The 27,626-nt window shown below is 37.3% G+C and overlaps 1 protein-coding gene across 8 annotated transcripts in view; it reads left to right on the forward strand.

The window, feature by feature from the left end:
• Ptpn13 (protein tyrosine phosphatase non-receptor type 13) overlaps window positions 1-27,626 on the forward strand; it is a 198,513-nt gene that overhangs the window by 151,471 nt on the left and 19,416 nt on the right. For all 8 annotated transcript variants that reach the window (XM_071614406.1, XM_071614408.1, XM_071614410.1 and 5 more), the window contains 10 exons: window positions 973-1,337; window positions 2,197-2,380; window positions 3,728-3,886; window positions 4,766-4,937; window positions 5,032-5,242; window positions 8,919-8,989; window positions 21,245-21,306; window positions 24,723-24,816; window positions 25,441-25,578; window positions 26,128-26,216. In XM_071614406.1, coding sequence (XP_071470507.1) covers window positions 973-1,337; window positions 2,197-2,380; window positions 3,728-3,886; window positions 4,766-4,937; window positions 5,032-5,242; window positions 8,919-8,989; window positions 21,245-21,306; window positions 24,723-24,816; window positions 25,441-25,578; window positions 26,128-26,216 — 1,545 coding nt within the window. The remainder of the gene's footprint in view (window positions 1-972; window positions 1,338-2,196; window positions 2,381-3,727; window positions 3,887-4,765; window positions 4,938-5,031; window positions 5,243-8,918; window positions 8,990-21,244; window positions 21,307-24,722; window positions 24,817-25,440; window positions 25,579-26,127; window positions 26,217-27,626) is intronic.

Here is a 27,626-nt window from a genome sequence, read left to right on the forward strand (position 1 = left end):
AGGAATAACTAAAGGATCCAAAATCAATTTCAGACAGATAGGAAGGAGTCCAAACAGATGAACACTAATATATTATATAAGAAAATCTGCCTTGAGGTTGGGACTATGGCTCAGAGGTAGAGCACTCACCTAGCATGCATGAGGCACTGGGTTCGATCCTCAGCGTCACATAAAGTGAAATAAAGACATTGTGTCTACCTATAACTAAAAAATAAATATTAAAAAAGAAAGAAAAAGAAAATCTGCCTTTGGCCTGTCTACTTAAAATAATTTTACACCAGTGAATGGTGACTCCTTGGTCTGGAAGGCTGGAGTATCTGGATCAGTAGCTTTAACTCTAATACTGGGGAAAGGGAGAATGTGAGGAAGAGATAGGAATGTAACATTTATGTAAGATACATTAGAAATAGCATTTTAAGAGACACCATTGATTTGAGACCAGATAGGATGAACTGAACAGAACTTTCTTGATGAGAACATCAATAAGATAAGATCTTTCCAAAAAGCAATTTGGGAACAGTTAACAGGTCCTTTAAGATATCTAATGCTTAACAATGCAAAAAAATTATAAGAAAATAGAAACCCAGGTAGAAATTCTTGTTAAGTACAAAGAAGTTCTCCTTTGATATCTGTTAATAGTGAAAACCTAAAAACAACTCTATATCCAGTAAAAGGAGAAAGCTAAAACACATCAAAGCCATCTACAGACTACTATGCAGGAACCTAAATTTTGAAAGTAGAATACAAAGTTCAATATATAACTCTAATTCTGATTTAAAACATATCATATAGTATTAGCCGTTGTTGTTTTATATATTTTTTTTCTTTACAGAGCATAAATTAATTTTATTATCAGAAAATTGACCATTTTAGTAGAAAGTGCTGTTATTCAATAGGTTCCTTTTCATTTATGTACTTCTGATGTTAATATAACTTGTCACCCTATGATCTCTTTAAATGTGTTCATTACAGACCCCATTGCACTCTCCAGCACAAGGGCTTCCAAATAGCAGTAAAGACCCTTCTCAGCCATCATATGTGGAGCAAGGCACTGGCTCAGATGATAATGAAACTTCTGACAAAAATAGGAAACAATGCAAGTCCCCATCCAGGAAAGACAGTTACAGTGACAGCAGTGGGAGTGGAGAAGAGGACTTAGTGAAAGCTCCTGCAAAGATACCAAATACAACCTGGAGTTCAACTTTGCATCAAACTCTGAGCAATATAGTGTCACAGGCACAGAGTCAACATGAAGCACCCAAGAGTCAAGAAGACACCTTTTGTACCATGTTTTACCATCCTCAGAAAATACCCCAAAAACCAGAATTTGAGGACAGGTATAGTCAATATGATATGTAGCACTCAAGGCAATTGGTTGTTGTTAGTGACAGTGGCAGTTACACATATTTCTCTGAGAATGGAGTGTGTCTGTAAACTATGCAATAGTAAGGCATTTGATGACTGCATTAGATGTGTAGCTATTAGGACTGACAGTTTTAGTTAGGAAACGAGTTTCTCAAGCCATGCAACCTGAGTCTCTCTTGAACATATTTGCTAGTAGTTAAGAAAGTTGTTTCTCAATGTTAACCATAAAGAGAAGAGATTTATTTAGGTACTGATACAGTGGGAGATCAGGGAGAATTATAAAGGAAAGTGAGTGGGGAGAAGAGTTTGCAAATGGTAGGACATGGAAAACAGGGAAAGAAGAAATAATTGAAAACATAGAAGTGTACAAAAGAAACTCCACATCTATCCATCTAGTAGTTATTCCTATGTTTTACTGTTTAGTTGTATCTTTTTGTGTATCCAGGTCCAAACATAATTATTCAAGCTTTGTTTTTAGTATTCTTTGTTTCTATTCTGTCATCCAAAATAACCACAGAAGCAATACTTTTTTCCTTGTGTTTTTTCTTATTAGATTGAAATACACATGAGGCTTCTGATAACATTAGCTTCAACCTTGAATTAACAGGTGCAAATCAAATATATAATTTTTTGATTGTGTCTTACTATCTTCATGCAGCTTAAAGAGCTGTTTCAAAGTAGAACTGGGACAAAAGAATAAATCAGACAAAAAGTAGCTAAGATCTCAAAGTCAGAGAGGAATATTTGTTAAGCAGTTTCTGTTGTGGCACAGACTTACTATATTAACATTGAAATGTATTTGAAAATAGTCTTGTTTCTTTGTCTTTGTAGTAATCCTCCTTCCCCTCTCCCACTGGATGTGACTACTATTCAGAGTTGTCAACCCCAATTAGAATCTGCTTCCTCTGATTCCATGGGTAAATATCATATACATCACTCTTTTGAACCAACTAGACAAGAAAACTTGACAACTTTGAAAAATGACTTGGAAAACCACTTTGAAGACTTTGAACTGGTGAGATGCTTCCTCGGCATTTTTCCTCAATGAAGGTGTAGATGTACACAGTTTTCCTTTAGCTTCATGCCTTTGTCTAATAAATGCATAGCATCTGATATGTTATTCTGCTAAGAAATGAGGGGAAAAGACAAATCCTGACTCTATCACTGACTGCCACTTGGCACATACCTGTGGACATATCACTTAATTCTTCAGATTCCCATAGTAACTGACTGTACAAAGAGGCTACTCACAACCTAGGATTGTAGTGAGAATTAAATGAAATACCATGTAAAAACACCTAGTCCAGTGTATAAACACTGCTACAGAATAGCCCTTTAGTAAATTTTTTATTTGTTTCTCAAATTCCATTGCATTGTACATCAGATTTTTAAAGTTCATATGTTATTCTTTTCTCTTCCACATTTTTCTTGTGTGCCCAACTGGAGTGTTTACATTGTATTAATAGCCTTATAACTTCTAAACCTACAAATCAAGCATGGAAACCAAACTTTCAAGTGAAATATCCTTCGTGTTGCCTGAAAGTCAGCCTGTTTCAGTATTTATTATCTAAATAATAAATGCTTATTCTAGAAAATTATAAAACAAAGAAAAAGAACATTAAAATCACCTATAATCTTATCACCCCAAAACAACAAATATTTTGAAGTTAATCTTCCCATATGTTTTGGTTGCTTAAAATTGGGTGTGACTAATTAGAATAAATAAAATAAATAATTTTTTTAAAAAATAAATTGCATGTATATGTGTGAGTATGGGTGCATATGTGTGTGTATGGGTATGTGTTATATAACACCTACATCTTCAGTACTATTTTTACAATAAAGGCCAAATAGTTTCCTTAGAAACTATTTATCAGCCACATAAACAGCCCATCTTCAGTTGAAATCTTTTTATCCAATTTTTTTTATTTATACATTTTAACAAAGTTTTGATGTGTAACTATTCAGAGACTTCATGTTTTTTACCAGAAACAAAAACAAAGCTTTCTTTGGAGACACTTAGCATCTAGTTTAGAAATATGTGAAGAATTTTTTCCTCCAAAAACATGTTCTTTGATCATCGAAGTATATCCAGTCTTGTGTCATTGTTAATCTTGTTCAACCTGAATATGCAAGAATGGAAGCACAGTAAGTTCTGTTCCTGCTATCTCTGGATAAACATGTAATGTTGTTTTTATACTCAAATGCTCAGGAGAAGGGGCATTCCTTCCAGAGTTAGAAAGACTTGGTTTCCTTACTTGGTCAAGATCCTCTGTTAATCAAGAGTAATAATAGTCATCTTTCTGTTTGTCTGTAGGGCAAAACAGCCAACTCTAAAGGAATCATTGTTTTCTTTCTCTAGGAAGTAGAACTCCTTATTACCCTCATTAAATCAGAAAAAGGAAGCCTCGGTTTTACAGTAACCAAAGGCAATCAGAGTATTGGTTGTTATGTTCATGATGTCATACAGGATCCAGCTAAAAGTGATGGAAGGCTAAAGCCTGGAGACCGGCTCATAAAGGTAAAGACATTGAAGAGGAATGGAAGATTTGTGCAAATTTGTGCAAATGTGACTGTATTGGTCCATTTTTTGTTACTAGAGTGAAACATCCAAGGCTAGCCAATTTTATTTTTAAAAAATTCATTCAGCTCATAGTTTGGGAGATTTAAGGGCATGGCAATGGTATCAGCTTAGCTCTGGTGAGGACCTCATGACACCATGGTAGGAGCTCATTTGGAAAGGAAATCACATTTCAAAACAGGAAGCCAAAGAAGCTGAGACGCCACAGTTCCTTCTAAGGGCAAGCCCCCAGAGACCTACTGATCTCCCAGGAGGCTCCACCTCTTAAAGGTCCCACAGTCACACTGAGGACCAAGCTCCAACACATGAGCTTTTGTGGGACAAATTTAAACAGTATCCAACCCAGAGCAGTGACCAAAGAACAGAAATGGAAGAACTTTGAATTAATATTATACCGTGTTACTGTTTGGCTTATGTTTTCCTTCTGCACTACTTAAAAGTAAAGGCCTTTATATAGTTAAGTGCTTGGTAAATGCTTCAAGTTTCCTTTTTAATTTGAAAGTCCCTTTATTCTCAAGGCATGAAATAAGCTATCTCAAGTCTCAGAGACACAATGTTTCTTACATTATTAAGAGAATAAATTTTCTGTGTTAGCAAAGCAATGGTGCATTTCTTAAGGCATTTTACCTTATTATTTTATTTATGATGGCTTGACCATTATGCTTATGATTTCTATAATAAAGGAATTAGAGTTCATGGTTTATTGTAAATTTCTTACTAAAATGTAAAAATGTAGAGAGATTATTGTATTTTCTTGACAATTTAGCTTCCCTGTTCTTGACATTGTAATCCTAACTTGCCTCTTTCTCATTTTTGTAGGTTAATGATACAGATGTTACAAACATGACTCACACTGATGCAGTGAACATGCTCCGAGCTGCACCCAAGACTGTCAGATTGGTTCTGGGACGAGTTCTAGAATTACCCAGAATGCCAGTGTTGCTTCATTTGCTACCTGACATTACATTAACATGCAGCAAAGAGGAGTTAGGTATGAAAATTCAAGTTTTGTGCAGTATGATTTTCTTGGCTAGCTTAAGAATAAGTACTCTAATGACTGAGAAAACAATTTCTATTCTTTGAAGGTTTTTCATTGTCTGGAGGTCACAACAGTCTTCATCAAGTCATATATATTAGTGATATTAATCCAAGGTCAGTTGCAGCCATTGAGGGTAATCTCCAGCTAATGGATATCATCCATTACATGAATGGAATCAGCACACAAGGAATGACCTTAGAAGAAGCTAACAGAACATTAGACATGTCACTTCCTTCAGTGGTGCTGAAAGCAACAAGGTACTCTAATAATTCATGACCTCTGTTTATCTGCATGCATGCATTTCAGGCTTTTGATGATACTTACATACTTGTACAAAAATTATATTGAATTAGTGATTCGCTGACTAAACTGGCAGGACTAAACAAAGTTAGAATAGACCTCCCAGTACGAGATTCTAAAAACGTTAAGTGGATAAGTGAATACATGTATCCATTTAATAAGGTGATCGACACGTATATCAGGATGTTTTCAGTTGCCAATAGTAGAAAATACAACTCAACTTTGTTTAAATAAGAAAGAGAATTTATTGGCTTACATGGTTTTAAAAGGCTAAAGATTAGGTGGTCATCAGATGAAATTTGATCAGGCATCTGGTTCCATTTCTTTGCTATTTTCAGTTATTCCTTCCTCTTTATGTTAGTTTCCTTTATGATAATCAAATGACTACAGTGGTTTTATACCTCGCACATGTATACCACACCATCTAGAACAATCTTCAAACTGAAATCTCACCAGTCACCACTGGTAAAGCAGGTAATATTCCCCGGTTGTCTTAGGCCTAAATTAAGGTCAGTCCCTGAACTGAGGCAAAGGGATAAAAATAAATTGATTGGTTTTGGCCAGTTATGACAATTCCTAGAGCTAGGATGAGGTCTGGCTCTGGAACTACATCTGCTACTGATGAGATATAAAGCTACCACATGCACTGTACCTCATTACAGTTTCACAATATTAAAAAGTGCTAATAACAATTCTTGTACCTTAGAATGGAAGTAAATTGAAAAAAATATGGATGAGTTGCCTATTGCTTCTGTAACAAATTACCATAAATTTAGTGCTTAAGATAATATAAAATTATTATCTTAACAATTCTGGAGGGCAAGAAATATAAAATTGCTCTCACTGGGAAAAAAACCACTGGGTCTTCAGAGCTGTATTCCTTCCATAGGTTCTAAGACAAAACTCATGTTCTTGCCTTTTCTGCATCTAAAGACTGTTTTCCTTGGCTCCTAGCCCTGTTCTATCTCTATCTTCAAAGCCAGTCTTTGCTGCACTCTGTGTGCTTCTGCTGCCACATCTCTTTTTCTGACTTTCCCGCCCACCTTATTAAGACCCCAGTGATTACAGTAGAATCCTAATAATCCAAGATAATTTCTCCATCTCACAATCTCCATCTCTTTTGACTTGTAAAATGGTCACAGGTTGTAAGAATTACAGCTTTGTCACTAGAACATTAGACATCTTTTATTCTTGATACTATGATGTACATGAATCTAGACTTTCTATGTTATGGACTGTGTCAGTCAACTTTTCATTGCTGAGATAAAATACCTGAGAAAAACAATTTAAAGGAGGAAAGCTTCATTTTGGCTCACAATTTCAGAAGTTTCATTCCAAGGTCAGCTGGCCCCATTGCTTTGGGACTGAGGCCAGGTAGAATACCATGGAGGAAAAATATGGCAAAATAAAGCTACTCACCTCTTGGCAGTTGGGAAGCAGGGAAAGAGCAGGAAAAGGGGCCAGGGACAATATATATCCTTCCAAGGAGTGCCCCTAGTGACTTACTTTCTCCAACCAGTACCCTCTCCTATAGTTTCCACGACGTCCCATTAAAGCCATCTGTTTATTAATCCATCAATGGATTAATCCACTTATGAGGTGAGAACCCTCATGATCAAATCACTTCCCAAAATCCCCACTTCTGAATATCACTGCATTCAAGACATGAGTCTTTAGGAAACATTTCAGATCCCAATCATAACACAGACTAAGCCAAGTTATGTAAAGGGAAAATTAACAATTGTGCCTATGAATCTTTTTTTTTTCCAAAATGTAGAAATGTATGAATTAAATCATTAATAAACTTGTTTGTTCCTTCTGAATCTTCAAGTTAGATTATATACTATTTTTCCTTGAATGTAATTCCTGACCTGCATCCTTAATATGTTTCTAAAACCTTATTTGGCATACAGTCATTTTCATAGGACTAACTGAATGTTAATTATTGGGAGGGAAGTCTTCAAACAAACTAGAAAATGTTTTTTGTGAAAATTAACATTGCTGCAAGTCTTAGGTATAGCTGAATGTTTTGCCCCAAAATCAGTACCGTCTCCTTTCTTTCCTCCTCCTCCTCCTCTTCTTTCTCCCCTCCTCTTCCTCCTCCTCCTCTTCTTTTTTCCCTCTTCTTCCTCCTCCTCCTCTTCTCTCCCTCTCACTCTCTAACAGTACTGGCTGGAACCCAGATCTCATAAATGCAAGGCAAGCACTGTATCACTGAGCTACATCCCCCAGACCCCCTCATGTTTTGAGACAGGAGATCTCACTAAGTTATTAACTCTGGTCTCCAACTTTTGATCCTCCTGACTCAACCTGTAGCTGGGATTATAGATGTGTGCCACCGTACTGCACTCAGCTAGTAGATCATTCTTTACCCAGCCCTGAAGTCACTTTCTTTTATCCTTCTACTCTAGTAGTCATCACAATCTCTTTCTTTATTCTTCTTCCAGCTTTCTCTCCACTCTATTATGTATGTAGTGTGGTGTGTATGTATCCAATTTAAAACCCACAGGTTTTAAATAGTAATAATGGAGGGATGTATATTTGTAGCAATTTTCAGTATGTCAAGAATTGTAAAGGGTCTGGGATTTTACCTTATTTGTAAGCTAATAAATTAGCCTGTTATTGTTTCATGGATTCTAACAGTAGGCATAAAACTGGAATCAGTAATACTTCATTGCTAAGCACAACAGGTGGCATGAACTTGGTGTGGGTGTCATGGAAATGATGTATATGGGCCTAATAGGATTACTGCACAGGCAGTGGATTGTGGTTACAGGAGAAGAATAGCATAAGAAGAATCTGGAGAACCCACCATTTTATAGTAGCCAAAAAGAACCTGTTTGTTTGGAGTTTAGGTTTTTTGTGGGGAGGGGTGTGGTTACTTCCCTCAAGGTTGCTCACTGCAGATAAGACTTTTGAGAAATGGCCTAGATAGGAACCATCAGAGCCTTGCATCTGGGGGATACCCAGCAAGCACATACATGGATGCTAGGGTCTGTGGTATAATGCCTCTTTAAACACTATACATACCTTAGGCAACCTCCTGTTCCTCACATATCAGCACCAATAAGATTGCATACTAATCCCCTGTTCCCAAGGTGCTGTCTGTTTTACTGCTTTTCATTTGGAGTGGTACTATTCTTATAATACTTTGAATATAGATATTTCATGTAGATTTTCACTTTAATATAAAAGAAAAAACATATAACAAGGGATTTAGATATAAAAATATGATTTATGACTTCTAAGTTAAATACTTTTTATTTACTTTTATTATTATTTCTTTATCTACCAAGTAATAGTGAACTAAATTATTATTTGATGATGACTATTACCAGTGTTTTAAATGGAAAGGGAAATGTGTTGACCCAAGAGTGATGTGTTGACCCAAAGCCCAAAGGAACATTACATAATAAAGTTATTCTTAATCTTTTGGAGATTGGGAATATCTCCATCCAGAAAATACTTAAAGACTCTCATAAAATTTTGTCTGCAGCTTCAGGGGGCACTTAGGCCCTCTGAAGTCCACCCAGAATAAAATTTCTAAAAATAGTTAACAGAAGGTTCAAAGAATATTTAAACAAATTATCTTTAATATTTAATCTTTTGTCTTTTTTTTTTTAATTCACACAGAGATGGTCATCCAGTTATCCCTAGTTCAGAGATGTCTGCAATTTCAATTCTAAAATCAACCCAAGCCAATGGTAAGTCCATATTAATTTTATGACACAAGTAGTTGGGGAAGTTTTTTTTTTCCTGAATGGCAAGTTTGAATATTATAACTAAATTGGTTTTATTGCCCTTTCAGAATGTTTTGCAGGATCTAAGCAAAAATATTATATTTAAATGAAATCATCTCTGAAATTTAATTAATTAATTAATTAATTTTTTTTAATTTTTTATTGTGGGTTGTTCAAAACATTACAAATTTCTTGACATATCATATTCCACACTTTGATTCAAGTGGGTTATGAACTCCCACCTTCACCCCATACACAGATTGCAGAATCACATCAGTTACACATCCATTGATTTACATATTGCCATACTAGTGTCTGTTGTGCTCCGCTGCCTTTCCCATCCTCCCCCCTCCCGCCTCCCCACCTCTCCCCTCCCCTCCCCTCCTCTCTCTCTACCCCCTCCACTGTATAACCCTGAGGGTCTCCTTCCATTACCATGCAATTTCCCTTCTCTCTCCCTTTCCCTCCCACCTCTCATCCCTGTTAAATGTTAATCTTCTTCTCCTGCTCTTCGTCCCTACTCTGATCTTAGTTACTCTCCTTATATCAAAGAAGACATTTGGCATTTGTTTTTTAGGGATTGGCTAGCTTCACTTAGCATAATCTGCTCTAATGCCATCCATTTCCCTGTAAATTCTATGATTTTGTCATTTTTTAATGCAGAGTAATACTCCATTGTGTATAAATGCCACATTTTTTTTATCCATTCGTCTATTGAAGGGCATCTAGGTTGGTTCCACAGTCTTGCTATTGTGAACTGTGCTGCTATGAACATCGATGTAGCAGTGTCCCTGTAGCATGCTCTTTTTAGGTCTTTAGGGAATAGACCAAGAAGGGGAATAGCTGGGTCAAATGGTGGCTCCATTCCCAGCTTTCCAAGAAATCTCCATACTGCTTTCCAAATTGGCTGCACCAATCTGCAGTCCCACCAGCAATGTACAAGTGTACCCTTTTCCCCACATCCTCGCCAGCACTTGTTGTTGTTTGACTTCATAATGGCTGCCAATCTTACTGGAGTGAGATGGTATCTTAGGGTGGTTTTGATTTGCATTTCTCTGACAGCTAGAGATGTTGAGCATTTTTTCATGTACTTGTTGATTGACTGTATGTCCTCCTCTGAGAAGTGTCTGTTCAGGTCCTTGGCCCATTTGTTGATTGGGTTGTTTGTTCTCTTATTGTCTAATTTTTTGAGTTCTTTGTATACTCTGGGTATTAGGGCTCTATCTGAAGTGTGAGGAGTAAAGATTTGTTCCCAGGGTGTAGGCTCCCTATTTACCTCTCTTATTGTTTCTTTTGCTGAGAAAAAACTTTTTAGTTTGAGTAAGTCCCATTTGTTGATTCTAGTTATTAACTTTTGTGCTATGGGTGTCCTATTGAGGAATTTGGATCCTGACCCCACCGAATGTAGAACGTAGCCAACTTTTTCTTCTATCAGACGGCGTGTCTCTGATTTGATATCAAGCTCCTTGATCCATTTTGAATTCACTTTTGTGCATGGTGAGAGAAAGGGATTCAGTTTCATTTTGTTGCATATGGATTTCCAGTTTTCCCAGCACCATTTGTTGAAGATGCTATCCTTCCTCCATTGCATGCTTTTAGCCCCTTTATCAAATATAAGATAGTTGTAGTTTTGTGGATTGGTTTCTGTGTCCTCTATTCTGTACCATTGGTCCACCCGCCTGTTTTGGTACCAGTACCATGCTGTTTTTGTTACTATTGCTCTGTAGTATAGTTTGAAGTCTGGTATCGCTATACCGCCTGATTCACACTTCCTGCTTAGCATTGTTTTTGCTATTCTGGGTCTTTTATTTTTCCATATGAATTTCATGATTGCTTTCTCTATTTCTACAAGAAATGCCATTGGGATTTTGATTGGCATTGCATTAAACCTATAGAGAACTTTTGGTAATATCGCCATTTTGATGATGTTAGTTCTGCCTATCCATGAACAGGGTATATTTTTCCATCTTCTAAGATCTTCTTATATTTCTCTCTTTAGGGTTCTGTAGTTTTCATTGTATAAGTCTTTTACCTCTTTTGTTAGGTTGATTCCCAAGTATTTTATTTTTTTTGAAGATATTGTGAATGGAGTGGTTGTCCTCATTTCCATTTCAGAGGATTTGTCGCTGATATACAGGAATGCCTTTGATTTATGCGTGTTGATTTTATATCCTGCCACTTTGCTGAATTCATTTATTGGCTCTAATAGTTTCTTTGTAGAGCCTTTTGGGTCTGCTAGGTATAGAATCATATCATCTGCAAATAGTGATAATTTAAGTTCTTCTTTTCCTATTTTTATGCCTTTAATTTCTTTCGTCTGTCTAATTGCTCTGGCCAGTGTTTCGAGAACTATGTTGAACAGAAGTGGAGAGAGAGGGAATCCCTGTCTTGTTCCAGATTTTAGAGGGAATGCCTTCAGTTTTTCTCCATTCAGAATGATGCTAGCCTGAGGCTTAGCATAGATTGCTTTTACAATATTGAGGTATGTTCCTGTTATCCCTAGTTTTTCTAGAGTTTTGAACATAAAGGGATGCTGTACTTTGTCGAATGCTTTTTCCGCATCTATCGAGATGATCATATGGTTCTTATTTTTAAGTCTATTGATGTGGTGAATAACATTTATTGATTTCCGTATATTGAACCAGCCTTGCATCCCAGGGATGAATCCTACTTGATCATGGTGCACAATTTTTTTGATATGTTTTTGTATCCGATTCGCCAGAATTTTATTGAGGATTTTTGCATCTAGGTTCATTAGAGATATTGGTCTGTAGTTTTCTTTCTTTGAAGTTTCTTTGTCTGGTTTAGGTATCAGGGTGATGTTGGCCTCATAGAATGAATTTGGAAGTTCTCCCTCTTTTTTTATTTCCTGAAGTAGCTTGAAAAGTATTGGTATTAGTTCTTCTTTAAAGGTTTTGTAAAATTCTGCTGTATACCCATCCGGTCCTGGGCTTTTCTTAGTTGGTAGTCTTTTGATGGTTTCTTCTATTTCCTCAATTGATATTGGTCTGTTTAGGTTTTCTATATCCTCCTGACTCAATCTGGGCAGATCATATGACTTAAGAAATTTATCTATGCCTTCACTATCTTCTAATTTATTGGAGTATAAGGATTCAAAATAGTTTTTGATTATCTTCTGTATTTCTGAAGTGTCTGTTGTGATATTGCCTTTTTCATCCCGTATGCTAGTTATTTGAGTTCTCTCTCTTCTTCTCTTCGCTAGCATCGCTAAGGGTCTGTCGATTTTGTTTATTTTTTCAAAGAACCAACTTTTAGTTTTGTCAATTTTTTCAATTGTTTCTTTTGTTTCGATTTCATTAATTTCAGCTCTGATTTTAATTATTTCTTGCCTTCTACTTCTTTTGCTGTTGTTTTGCTCTTCTTTTTCAAGGATTTTGAGATGAAGTATGAGATCATTTATTTGTTGGTTTTTTCTTTTTTTAAGGAATGAACTCCAAGCAATGAATTTTCCTCTTAGTACTGCTTTCAATGTGTCCCATAGATTCCGATATGTTGTGTCTGTGTTTTCATTTATCTCTAAGAATTTTTTAATTTCCTCCTTGATGTCTTCTATAACCCATTGATCATTCAGTAACCTATTGTTCATTCTCCAAGTGATGTATGCTTTTTCCTTCCTTCTTTTATCGTTGATTTTCAGTTTCATTCCATTATGATCAGATAAGATGCATGGTATTATCTCTACTCCTTTATATTGTCTAAGAGTTGCCCTGTGACATAATATATGATCTATTTTTGAGAAGGATCCATGTGCTGCTGAGAAAAAAGTATAACTGCTTGATGTTGGGTGGTATACTCTATATATGTCAATTAAGTCTAGGTTATTAATTGTGTTATTGAGTTCTATAGTTTCCTTATTCAACTTTTGTTTGGAAGATCTGTCCAGTGGTGAGAGAGGTGTGTTGAAGTCTCCCATGATTATGGTATGGTGGTCTATTAGACTCTTGAACTTGAGAAGAGTTTGTTTGACGAACATAGCTGCACCATTGTTTGGGGCATAAATATTTATGATTGTTATGTCTTGTTGGTGTATGGTTCCCTTAAGCAGTATGTAGTGTCCCTCTTTATCCCTTTTGATTAACTTTGGCTTGAAATCTATTTTATTTGATATGAGTATGGACACTCCTGCTTGTTTCCGAAGTCCATATGAGTGATATGATTTTTCCCAACCTTTCACCTTCAGCCTATGTATGTCTTTTCCTATCAAATGCGTCTCCTGTAGGCAGCATATTGTTGGGTCTTGTTTTGTGATCCATTCTACTAGCCTGTGTCTCTTAATTGGTGAATTTAAGCCATTAACATTTAGGGTTATTATTGAGATATGGGTTGTTCTTCCAGCCATATTTGTTTATTTCTGTTACTAAACATGGTTTGTTTTCCTCTTTGATTATTTTCCCCCCCTTTACTGTCCTACCTCCCACTGTTGGTTTTCATTGTTATTTTCCATTTCCTCTTCCTGTAATGTTTTGCCGAGGATGTTTTGAAGAGATGGTTTTCTAGCTGCAAATTCTTTTAACTTTTGTTTATCGTGGAAGGTTTTAATTTCATCTTCCATCCTGAAGCTTAATTTCGCTGGATACACAATTCTTGGTTGGAACCCATTTTCTTTCAGTGTTTGAAATATGTTATTCCAGGATCTTCTAGCTTTCAGAGTCTGTGTTGAAAGATCAGCTGTTATCCTGATTGGCTTACCCCTAAATGTAATCTGCTTCCTTTCTCTTGTAGCTTTTAAAATTCTCTCCTTATTCTGTACGTTGGGCATCTTCATTATAATGTGTCTAGGTGTGGATCTCTTATGATTTTGCACATTCGGTGTCCTGTAGGCTTCTAGGATTTGGGATTCTGTCTCATTCTTCAAGTCTGGGAAGTTTTCTCGTATTATTTCATTGAATAGACTGCTCATTCCTTTGGTTTGGAGCTCTGTACCTTCCTGTATCCCAATGACTCTTAAGTTTGGTCTCTTAATGTTATCCCATATTTCTTGGATGTTCTGCTCATGGTTTCTTAACAGTCTTGCTGAGCTGTCTATGTTCTTTTCAAGTTGAAATACTTTGTCTTCATTGTCTGATTTTCTATCTTCTAAGTGTTCTACTCTGCTGGTAGTATTCTCCATTGAGTTTTTAAGTTGGCTTATTGCTTCCTGCATTTCTAGGATTTCTGTTTGTTTGTTTTTTATAACCTCTATCTCCCTGTATAGTTGATCCTTTGCTTCCTGGATTTGTTTGCGTAATTCATTGTTGAAGTGATCTTTCATTGTCTGATTTTGCTGTTTAATGTCTTCCTTGATACTCCAGATCATCTGAAGCATGTATATCCTGAATTCTTTATCTGACATTCCATCTGCTGCAGCTGTTACCTCTTCTAAAGTTGAGTTGACCTGCATTGCTTGTGGTCCTTTCTTTCCTTGTCTTTTCATACTGCTTGCGTATCTTTCCTGCAGGCGCGGGCGGCGGCTCTGCTCTCTCCTTATTCCAATTGGGGTGTCGTGGCTACCACGCCGGCAGGTCACTGGGCCTGTTCTGGGCGCTGGCGGCGGCTCTGTTCTGCCCCTACTCCAATTGGGGTGACGAGTGTACCCCGCCGGCAGGCCACCGGGCCTGATCCGCCGGTCAGTTGCAGGTTTGCCTACCCTGCAGGCGCGGGCGGCGGCTCTACTCTGCCCCTACTCCAAATGGGGTGATGTGTCTGTCGTACCGGCAGGCCACTGGGCCTGTCCCGCTGATCGGTCGCAGATCTGCCCACCTTTCGGGCACAGGTGGAGGCTCTGCTCTTCCCCTACTCCAATTGCGGTGTCGTGACTACCCCGCCTACAGGACGCTGGGCCTGTTCCTGGCACGGGCGGCGACTCTGCTCTGCCCCTACTCCAATTAGGGTGGTGTGTGTACCACGCCGGCAGGCTCCTGGGCCTGATCCGCCGGTCTGTTGCAGGTCTGCCTACCTTGGAGGCGCGGGCGGCGAATCTGCCCTGCCCCTCCTACCACGCCTGCGGACCCCTGGGCCTGATCTGCAGGTTGGTCACAGGTCTGCTCACCCTGCGGGCACGGGTGGCGGTTCCGCTCCGCCCCCACTCCAATTGGGGTCACGTGACCACCACACCGGCAGGGCCTGATCCGGGCGTGGGAGAAGGATCTGCTCTGCCCCTACTCCAGTTGGGGTGACGTGTGTACCACACTGGCAGGCCACTGGGCCTGACCCGCCAGGCTGTCACAGGTCTGTTTACCTTGCAAGCACGAACGGCGGCTCTGCCCTGCCCCTCCTACCACGCCCATGTACCACTGGGTCGCGGGTCTGCCCACCTTGCGGGTGCGGGTGGCGGCTCCGCTCTGCCCCCTCTCCAATTGGGGTCACGCGGTCACCACGCTGGCGAGCCGCTGGGCCTGCTCCGGGCGCTGGCGGCGGCCCGGCTCCTCCCCTCTGGCTCTACGACAAATTGAGGAGACTTGGGTGTCTGTGCCTCACCCCCCCTACCAGGAGACCAACTGTTTCTGTCACCGCTGGTATTGATGAAGTTCTCTCCTCCGCCGCTTTCTGATGACATGAGATCTCTGCCATGTTTGTATCCTATGCAAATGGCAGCATTTCGTTCCCCTTGCCGGGCAACCAAAGCACCGGGTGAGTCCTGACCGGCCCTCAGCAGGACCCGGACCGAGAAGCAGTTTCCGCGGGCTCCTAGCCCCGGGCCAGGGAAGTTCCGGGAGCCGGAACTCGGCCGCTCCGTGCTCGGTGTAAGCTCCTATAAGTGTAGGCTCCAAGAAGCAGTCCCCGCGGGCTCAGTTCCAGGAGCCGGAATTCGGCCGCTTAGTGCTTGGTGTATGCTCTGATAGGAGCAGGGTCCAAGAGGCAGCCTCCGCAGGCTCCGCGGCCCTGGGCCAGGGCGGTTCCGGGACGGTACCGGGAGCCGGAACTCGGCCGCCCCGCACTCGGTGTTCGCTCCGATAAGATCAGGTTCTAAGAAGCACCCAGGCACTGAACCCTAGCAATCTGTCTGCAAGCCGCAGGCGAATTGCAGCCTGAAATTACCTCTTCTATGGCTGAATGAGCTGCGGTCAGTCGAAAACAGGTATGGTGACGTCAGCTTTCCAACATGGTGGCTGCTGGCCTCCTCTGTAGTCTGACTGGTGTGGAGAACCGAGATGGACCGCTTTCTTCCCCCATCTCGAACCCAGAATTCAGCCCTGAGTACGGTGCTTGCACGGCTGGCAGAAACTGCAGCGCTGTATCCCTGCGTCGCTATCTCCTCGTTTCCCAGCGCGCGCTGCAGACTCTAGCCGCGGGGCGATTTGCTGAATAAGCAGTGTTACCCTCCGTGCGACAAACCTCTCGCGTTTGAGTCCCCGTAGCCGATCCTCGTGCGATGGAAATCCTTCCTTCAGGTTCCGGAGCGCCCCACTATTGCTGGAAATTCCTAACAAGATATCCTTTAGCTGTCCTGACTTGTCATACTCCCACACAGTGAAGCAGCACACGGGGGCAATGCACTCCCCTCGCCGCCATCTTCCCGGGTCGCCTCAATAATCTTTTATTACTGTATCTATTTTAATGCTAATACTAAATTGTTTTATATACTAATATAGTATGTTTTTGTTTTCTGAAGGTACAAATACCACTCTCAATAGTACTGTTTCAGAAACTTGTTTGCATAATTTGTACTAATTTATTTTTCCATTTGGACCTTAGAAAAATATTTAATTTAGGTCTTACATTTGATGAAAAGGAATAGAAGATTCATGACTTAAAGGATAGTCCGGTTGTGCTTATTTAGTATCTGAAATGTCAGTATAAATGGTGGACTAATTCTATTGCTGTCCATTCAGAGATGAAGAAATATTTATCAGGTATCAAAAATGTTGTGCAAAGAAAGGTTCCTCTCTTGTTCCTCTCTACCACCAATAAACAAGTAATCCTCTTAACAATAAGTAAATAAACAATACACACATAACTCCAAGAAAGGAAACTGTTATGCAATGATGGAGAGCAGCAGGGGATGCAGGTGGGGAGACCTTCCCAGACAGGATGGTCCAGGATGGCCTTTCCTGGGTAGTGAAATTCAAGCCAAAGTCTGGAGGGTGAATCAGCTCAGTGGGCAGGAAGCAGAGAGTTCCAGACCAGTGAAAAAGACCTCAGGGTGGGAAAGAGGCTGGTCTATTCCAAGAATGTGAAAGAAGAGTGGGAGGGTGGCACAGGAAGAAGCTGGAGAGGTAGCAGGAGCCACTTTATGTAGGAGGTCAGAGACTGTCAGGGAGACAGCTGGCTCAATCAAGGACACACAGGCTTAGATAAACGGAGTCAATGATCATGACTATAGCATTGTGGTCTCACGATGGAATTATTTCTGTAATTAGAAACTTGAATTCATTATTTGCATGTGTCCCTTACCTGCTCTAGTAACACCCTTATTGGCCAGTTGCAAGAGTCCCTTCTTTTTCAAAATGAAGCTAGAGCCAATAAAAATGCTAGAACATATGGCCAGTAGCAAGCCCACATAAAGATTGTATTTGTTTTCTACATTTGCTGAAATGCTCCAGTTGGTTGTGCTGGAATTCAGGTTTCCATAAAGGATAGAAGAAGCTTGCAGCTGCGACACATTTGGGATCTCACACCAAGACTGGGAAGAGTTCTGACAGACCAGAGATAGCACATAGCCTTCTTGGCAGGGCTCTCCAGAAGACAGCCTCACCTGTGCCCCCATGGCCCGGGGACCGGGCTTCCTGGGCACAGGAGCTTGCTTCTCACCCACCTGGGCCTCTTGTCCCCATGGACCCACGTTCGGGCGGAGCTGCGGGTCCTGGACTCTGAAATTTAATTTATAATAGAAAACTAGAGAACAGAGTAGACCATGAAATTCAGAGCCCATTTGACATGAGTTTTTAAGTTTTTTGTGATCTTAGTAAATCTCTAAGATCCATACATATGTTTCTATTTCCTATCAGTAAAATAAATATATTATTAGTATTTGCTTTGTAAGGTTATAATTAGTCTCAAATATATTAGTACACATTAAACATGTACCATCTTGCTTGCCACAAGGTAATTTATTCAGACATTTACTGAATTTCTCCTCTGTGCATTGTTCTGGACATTGTAAATACAGCAATGTGCAAAGTATCTGCTTCACATTCTAGCATAAGAAGGAAAACAGTAGTAGTAATTGTTTTGGCAGCAGTTACCTTTGTGTGTGTGTGTGTGAGAGAGAGAGAACTGAATATTAAACCCAGGGTGCTTTTACCACTGAGCTATATTCCTTGCCCTTTTATTTTTATTTTGAGACAAAGTCTCACCAAGTTGCAGAGGCTACCTTGAACTTGGGATCTTCCTGCCTTAGCCTCCCAAGTTACTGGTATTCTCTGCCTATCCCACCAGGCCCAGCAGCAACTGTCTTTTAATTTAATGCTAATTCTGGACTAGGCATTCTGCTAAGTGCTTTGTCTTCACCATAACCCCATGATTATAGTGTTACTATTATCATTTTATAGAAAGAGAAACTGAGGCACAGAGAAGTTTGATAATTTCCCAGGCTTACAGAGTTAATAAGGAATAGAGCCTGGGGCTAGGGTTGTGGCTCAGTGGTACAGCACTTGCCTAGCTCCGGTGAGGCCCAGGGTTCAATTCTCAGCACCACATAAATAAATATGTAAAATAAAGGTTTTTTAAAAAAAATAAGGAGTAGAACCTGAATTTAAACCCAGAAAGTTTAATTCTGTACTCTTTGCATAATTGGGCTACATAAATGTAGCTTTTATCACAAGTACTAACATAGTATGCATGTTTGGCACTGAGGAATACAGTCAAATTAAGTGCATTTGTAAAAGTAACTTCAGTACTTGACGGATAATTAATCTTTTAGGCTATCAGACATTGTTTCTAAATCCCAATAGTGGCTAAATGAAACCTTACTATAATAGATGTTTTTCTTCTAAAAGCTAAAGCATAGGGGTCCTTTTTGCTGCTTTATATAGTTCTAGTCCATGATAAAACTATCACAAATGTTTTTCTAGTGAGCTCTGGATGGCTTCTGTATAACTGTTGAATGCTCCAGACCCCTGTGAAACTGCCTAGTGACCTATCTGTGAGATCTTCTGACTTGATTCCCATAGAACTAATTTATTTATGGGTTTTAAAACTGATCCTTTGTTAATAATAGGCACTTTCCATAGTAACCAGAATGTAAAATGGTATACCTATTCTGCAAAACAGTTTTAACAATTTCTTGAAAATTTAAACATGCCTACCAGTCATTCCATTCCTAGTGGGTATTTATTTATTTATTTATTTATTTATTTATTTATTTATTTATTTTGGTACTGTGGATGGAACCCATGGGTGCTTAACCACTGAGCTACATCCCCACCTCTTTTTATTTTTTATTTTGAGGAAGGGTCTCACTAAGTTGCTTAGGGTCTTGCTAAATTGCTGAGACTGACCTCAAACTTGTGCTCCTCATGCCTTAGCCTCATGAGTGGCTGGGACTACAGGCATGCATCACCACGCCCAGCACATTCCTAGTTTTGTTTTTTGTGTTTTTAATTAAGCATATGTCCATACATTAAAAACTTGAACAGAAGTCTCATTAGCAGATGGATACAGGGATGCATGCCTGTAATTCTAGCTACTTGGGAGATTGAGGCAGTACAATGGCAAGTTCAAGGCCAGCCTGGTCAATTTAGTGTGAGACCCATCTCAAAAATTAAAACTTCAAAAAGAGCTAGGGATGTGACTCAGTGGTAGAGCATTTGTTGAGCATGCATGGGGCCCTGGGCTCAATGCCCAGTACTGGAAAAATGAAAAGAAGAAAAAGAACAAGTGAACGAAGAGGAGAGAAATAAAAAAGAGAGGGAGGGAGGGAGGGAGGGAGAAGGAAATCTTTCCAGCAGCTTTTCTTGTAACAGCCAGAATTGCAAAAGACTCAAATGTCCAAAATAAACCAATTATATATCCAAACAATGGAATACTACTCAAAAGTATGGACAACTGGTACATGCAACAAATAATTAAAATAATGTCGAAATAAATATACTGAAGGAAAGAAGCCATACTGTAAAAAAAAAAAAGGAATTTATATTGTATGATTCTGTTTGTACACAATGGTAGACGTGCAAATTTGAGGGACAGAAAACAGGTCAATGATCGCCTGAGGTGAAAGAGGGGAAGAAGCAGTTAAGAAACAGGAGGGAGAGATTATCAATAATATACTAGGATGTCTTATATTCTTCTAATATGATTTTTTGAACAAGTGGCTTATTATTGGTATGCTTTTATTTTTTCTGAAACTAATAGGATATGTTGCTTTCAAGTGAGAACAAAAGACATTTGTAGGCTTTTTATAATATCAGGCACAAAATTTTAGAGATTTATGCACAAAAATTCCATCTCAGGCCTCATCTTTCTATGTAGAATTATTTTTAGGTCATTTTCAAATAGATATCCTTGGATTCATATACCTGTGTTTGTTGTTTTAATTTTCCCAAATTCAATCATATTAATCTGAATCTCTTAAAAATATAATTTAATGGATTAAACTATAAATATATGACTTTTAATCATAAGGAAAACGAGAATCTGCTCATTTTTAGTCTATGTATTAAATTTTTATACTGAGAGTCTAAAACCTAAAATTAGTATTTGTTTTGGAAATATGTTTAAAGTCTTTTTCAGTTGTAGCTATGACATCTTTTCCTGTATTAAAGTGATATTCTTTTTAAAATAAGACAAATGTTTGTTTTCTTCCCTTAACTACTACATTGAATATAATACAGTAACTGTGATGCCTCCTCCATTCAATAGGGGTATTTTCTGTTTAATGTCTCACACTTGAATCATTCAGCCCCAATTCAGCTTTTATGTGAATCATTTTAAGAAGTTGGCTTTTTTACTTGGTTTTATCACTTTGTGATGTGATCTTTTTTAGTATACTAAGAAAATAATAACCTCAGAAATGTGGGTTTTCTTTCATTATTTTATATGTATCATATAATCTTTTTTCTCCCACTTATTTATTTAGTAGTGGAAGGACCTAGGGCCGTGCATTCTGGCAAGTGCTCTACCACCGAGCAACAGCCTCAACCCCAGGATTTTGAATTTGAGTCATATTTTTACATATCTACTTTGTGCAGCAGAAATTCACATCTTCATGTATCTTTAATTATTGTGATGTCTCTTGTTTTGACTGGCTTATCCCCTGACTTCCTGAGTTGTTCCTTTCAGGCCATCACAGTGTGGAACCTTCTGGCCAACCTGCCCTCACTCCTAAGAATTCGTTCTCCAAGGTAACGTCATACTTTTTAATCTAAATAACCAACTTGTGTTTTGAACCAAAATGATTTCATATTTAAATATTTGTCTTTTTCAGATATAAGTATTGATAGTAAGGATATATTTTGGTAAAATAATAGGTTTTGCTAAGTAAAACACACAACAGAACTCTCACACAAGTAACACTATTTGGCACACATATGGTTCTTAAATAAGCTAATTACTTGAAAAGGTAACTTTAGTGTAGGGATTTTTTTTAAAATTAATGTGTACAATTCTTTTGTTTTTCTCATAGACCACAGTAAGAGAGAAAGAATGCAAATAAAAATAGAATTGCTCATTAACACCTGCAGGTGTTAATTAAATCTATACTCTGAGGAAAAACGGCAGTGGTCAAGTTTACTTGCTTGAAAGATTTAAGAAATAATTTATCACATAATAAAATGAGAGTTTGAATCATTTAAGATTAGAACATTTAGTTGGGTGCCTGCTATCCCAAAGGCTTTGGAGGCTGAGGCAGGAGGATAGCAAGTTCAAAGCCAGCCTCAGCAACTTAGTGAGGCCCTAAGCAACAGCAAGACCCTGTCTCTAAATAAAATATTAAAAAGGGCTGAAGATATGGCTCAGTGGTTAAGTGCACCTGGGTTTAATTCCTGGTACACACACACACAAAAAAAATTAGTCCACTTGTATCCTCAGGAACTGAGGAGGCTGAGGCAGAAAAATCACAAATTCAAGGTCAGTCTTGGCAACTTGGTGAAGATCCTGTTCAAAACCAATAAAAATTAAAAGGACCAGGGATGTAGCTCAGTGGTAAAGCATTCCTTGGTTCAAATCTTCAGTACCACCACCAAAAACAAAAAAAAAAAAAAAAAAAAGATTAATGGAGAAATCTGGGAGTAATTTCACAAAACTATTTTAACACACATAATAAATTTTATTTCATGGCCTTTCCTTAAGTCTACATGTGTGCCAGTTTGGCTAACATTTGTTTTTATGATTTTTCTTCTGGCATGTAATGTACATTTCTAAAATAATCACAGCTGATCTTCATTTACACCAATCTTCATTTAGTTGGACTGTTTTATCCTACATTCATCCCATGCAATCTGTTCTGAACCTCACTGCTCAAATGTCTTTTCTTGTAATGTAAAATGTAGAATGTCTTCCCATGTAAAACGTTTTATTGTTCCTATAATAATCAGAAAGTCTTATCATTTCAACAGGATTCTGGATATGAGCTTGATTTAGTGTAGGAGGAGAAAATTAGTTAAGTGACCACAAGCCCAAAATTCTGTGCCTTTCATCTCACTGTTATCTCACACTTGTGACTTAGTTTTTCAAGTCCAGAAAAAATACTGCAGCATACATGGCTGACACAAAAATTAAAATTTCTTAGTATACGCATATGTATAGATTGAGTTATAACAACGCTCACTATTCTCTGTTAATTCAGAAGGTCTTCAATTTCACATAGCCGAAGCAACTGCATTTTCATGTATTTCTACTATTTTTCATGCTGTGTAGTGTTTATTTTCTTTTTAATCATCAGCAAGTTGTTGAAATAGAGAAGGGTAGAATTTCTGTTAAGTTAACATAAAACTATAAAATCAGACCCTTTTGTTGTTGTTGTTGGAGTTAAAAATCTTCAAGGAAGCCTCCCTGACAATGTTCTGTCCTTGAATGCAAATGTCTATAATATAAATTTCTGATGAAAAATGGATTTCATGATCCGGGGAAGCTTTATTTTTTTTTCCCAGTGAAACTTTCTCACATCATTATATCAGCATTCTTTTTTTTTTCTTTTATTAGTGCATTATAGTTGTGCATAATAGTTTGGTTCATTTTGACACAATCATACATGCATGGAATTTAATTTTGTCAAATTTACTCTGCATTTCCTCCCCTTTCCCATACTTCCTCCCTCCCTCTCCATCTCCTTCTTCTACTTCACTATCTTCCCTCTGTCTTTATGATATCCAACCTCTCTCAATTTTTCCCTTATTTTGCTCTAGCCTCTACTTGTGAGAGAAAGCATTTGATCCTTGACTATCTGAGTTTGTTTTATTTTACTTAGTACAATATTCTCCAGTTCCATCCATTTACCAGCAAATATCATAATTTCATTCTTCTTTATGGCTAAAACTCCATTGGGTTTTCTTAATCCATTCACCTATTGATGGGCATTGGGCTGGGTTCATAATTAGCTATTGAGAATTGTGCTGCTATAAACATTGGCCATATCACTATAGCATGCTGATTTTATTTCTTTTGAATAAAAACTGAGGAGTGGGATAGCTGGATCATATGGTGGTTCCATTCCTAATTTTTTTTAAACATTCATTTTTTAGTTGTAAGTGGACACAATACCTTTATTTTATTTCCATGTGGTGCTGAGGATCGAACCCACTGCCTCACACATGCTAGGCGAGCGCTCTTCCTCTGAGCCACAACCCCAGCCCCCATTCCTAATTTTTTGAAGACTCTCCATACTGATTTCCTGAGTGATTATACTAATTTGCAGTCTCACCAACAATGTATATCACCATTCTTTATGAAGAAATAATTGCGTTGCATCTACCACATGTCCTTTGTATCTTAGTATAAAGAGTAAGACCTTCAGAGCAAACCACAAGCTTAATTTGTACAAAATTATTTTAATTTATTCTAGTCATTAAACTTGGCATTTTTGCTCAGATCTTTTTTTTTTTTTTTTCCTGCATGTGTTGCTGGGTATGAAAACCAGGACCTAGCACATGCTGGGCAAGCATTCTACCACTACCTCAGCCCCATTTTTCTTTCTACAAGTTACACTGTATGAAGTGTTTCACAGTTTACCATTGCATTAGGAAGTTACATTATTATCTAGTAGTGAAGCCATTGTTATTTTTCTTAAATTCACATGAGATATAGACTAAATTTGAAAATGTTTAAGCCCGCAGGATGATCATATCACTAAATTGGAGTGTATATCCATGTAATAGCCTCATAAATAATTAAAAAGTTGATTTTTTTCCCCTTTCCCTCAACTTTTAAGCTTTTCTATTTCTAAAATATTCTTTGGAGGACAGGTTCCATAAAATATGCCTTAAGCAAGAGACTTCTGCAGTTCAAGAAATTTAATATTGTATATAATACATTTCTTTTTTAGTAACTCAAACTATATATTAGTATTGTTAGAATTCCTGGAATAAAAAATATTAATTTACTGTTATTTAATCTAGTGTTTCCAGATATATTTGATGATGGAAAACTCCATCCCCTTTGCACATTTAATTACACTTGTATTTTCTAGAAACACAGATCTAAATGAGAATACATAAAATGAATTTTGTAGTAAGGAAGAAGAGAGGGGCATTGTGTACACCTCCCTTATCCTGGAAGTTGGTAACATAATAATCTGATGATGTGTTTTGGTTTTATACTTTAGGTTAATTGGGAAGAAATAACTCAAGCCTTGCACCCTAAAGGAAATTATTCTCCTTCTCAGATGAAGGAATCAACGAACTTGACCAGGTCCAAAGGTAGTCATCCAATTACTCTAAATCCCTAAAATTTTAAATAACAAAAGAAATATTAGGTATCCTCTCATTTGCCTTCCATGTTACTGTAGCTTTAAAAGGAAAGATGATTGTTCAAAGAAATAAAAGAACATAAAACTAATAGTTAATGGCATTAACATACAAATACCTTCCATCTAGTTTAATCTCTGAGACGAACTACTTTTAAATGATTGAAAAGACAGCTGTTTTGTTTGATAGTGTTTCTTACATTTTATGAAGTACCACTTCACAAACTACCTAATAGTTTAGGAAATTTATCTTTGAGAATGTTTTGTGTGACCTATTATATTCATAACCTTTATAACATAACTTGTGTTTCTTTCCCAAATTAATAACTTGAGATTAATTTAAGAATATAAACTTAAAATTATTAATGTCTCATGGAAAGGTATATCACCAACATTGGTTTTGATTAATTCTTTGAGCCACCAGACTAATTCTAGGACTAGAAATGACTGAGTCCCATTAGTAACCATAGCTGCCTTTCAAAGTAGATGCTTAAAGTTTAAAAAGACCTAGCATGTTGTCCCTTTCTTGTGTCAGTATTTTTAAAGTAAAACCCCATGAAAATTTCTGTTTTTCAAGAATCCAACATACAAGATGATGACATTTATGATGATCCTCAAGAGGCTGAAGTTATCCAATCTCTGCTGGATGTTGTCGATGAGGAAGCCCAGAATCTTTTAAACCAAAATTATGTTACAAGAGATGCCTCTGTTTCAGGTAAATGAACCAGATGAATAAATTGATACTCTAAGGAGTACAAGGAAATCTCTAGGGAACATCTTTTTAGTAAATGTGAAAAATATTAGCATAATCCTCATTGTTGAGTAATATTTTAAAAATAAAAGATTTTATCTCCTATTTTTGTCTTTTCCATATTTGTAGGAAGATTACCTTATTAATGAGATCAAAACCTGTATCACTAACATTATGGCTTTTATTTTTAGAAGTGATGGTCTAAACATTTTCCCCCAGTTATAATAAGCCATTGTGAAGGCATGCAATTTGTGTGTGTGCGTGTGTGTTGAGGATTAAACTCAGTGGATTGTGCTTGCTAAGCACATGCTTTACCATGTAGATAATTTTAACCAGAAGTCTTATACTGACTGACATGTACCATGTCATTTGTTTCTAACATTTACAGTTAGAACACTGAAACAATTTGTGGATATTAGTTTATTTACTGCCTTCTTTTGAGGACTGATGAAAACTTTTCTACTTCCTCAATAATTCTGTTAGTTTCTCTTGGCCTGTATGTTTCTCTCCCAGATACATTAAAGACAAATGGGAAGTTATCAGAAGAGAGAGCAGAAGATACAGACTGTGATGGCTCACCTTTACCTGAGGATTTTACTGAGGTAAGGATAATAATACCTAGATAAACAGCCTAGAATACTAAACTTCTTTAGAATCATGTGTCTTAACCAGGAAGGTGAAATAATCTGAGATTGTTGCTTGTTTTATTGACAAATTATATTTAGGTGGGGAAAGGAGATTAATTTTATGTTACATCAAAGTGTCATTCAGATCAATCATTACTCATTCAGAAAGAATCATCATTTAGTTCCTTCAAAAAGAAAAGAAAAAAGAAACAACTGGTTTTCAAAAGTATAATGGCTAACTTTCAAATTCTTATTTAAAATTTAAAATCTTTGGATCTTCTGGGACAGTGGGCTAAGAGAAAATATAAAATAGTGGGCATATTATATTTAGGGTTCCTCAAACTCAGCATCATCCTATTTATACAAATCTGACTTTGCTTAGTATTCTAAAACAACTCTTCTATCATTCTTAGTCTCCCTACTCCATATCTTCAAATTGTCAAAGCTCTGCTGACTTGAATTCTTAAAATAGTTAACCATCCATGCATGTACTTACAATCTTATATGCACATAATTATATCTAAACATTTATAAATATTTAATATGTGTATATACAAGGAAGCTTATATCTATTGAATATTTATTAATCTACAAGAATGATTATATACATATTGAATATATCAAAATATAATACTTTTTGTAGTTTTACTTTATATATTCTTTCATACTACAGAATATTAGGAATTATAGCATTGATAGGTTCTTTTAAAAAAAAGTTTTCTGAACATTTAAGTCATGATGACTTAAATTAGATTTTTACTATTACTAGGAGTGCCACTTAAAACGTTAAGTTCTAAAGTCTCTTAACTAAGGGAATACAAAGAAATTTTGCCATTTCAAAAATGTCATATCAAATGCCTTTTCATGAAAAAAGAAAAAAACTTGTTAACTTATATAGATTCTCATTTATAACTAAGATTTAATAATAAAAGTTTATGGCAGAAAACTCCAAGTTATCATTTTTGTTGTTTTGATTTTGAAAGTATATCTTCATTACAAAAACATTTCACACAGAATTATTTAAAAATGTAAATTTTTTTAATTCATTCCTCATATTCATGAGGCAGTTTTTGTTAAAACTTTTAACTTCTGTTATGCGTGTTGGAAAAAGCACAGATAATGTGTGCATATTTGATTTTTAATATAAATTTATCACATTATTCAAAACTTGCTTTTCACTTAACAGTTAATTGCTATCCTCTTTCCATATGAATACATATAAGTTTTCTTCATACTTTCTATTGCTTTCTTATTCTTTTGTATGAACATATCATAGCTGATTAAATTGGTGATCTACTGGTAAATTTTAAATTTCTTAGAAACAGTGCATTAAAGGTTCCTCATCTTTGTAATGTGAACTTTCTGGTCTCACAAAGCAGAATTAAT

The sequence above is a fragment of the Marmota flaviventris genome, chromosome 7 (assembly GCF_047511675.1).
Source record: "Marmota flaviventris isolate mMarFla1 chromosome 7, mMarFla1.hap1, whole genome shotgun sequence".
NCBI classification, from domain to species: Eukaryota; Metazoa; Chordata; class Mammalia; order Rodentia; family Sciuridae; genus Marmota; species Marmota flaviventris.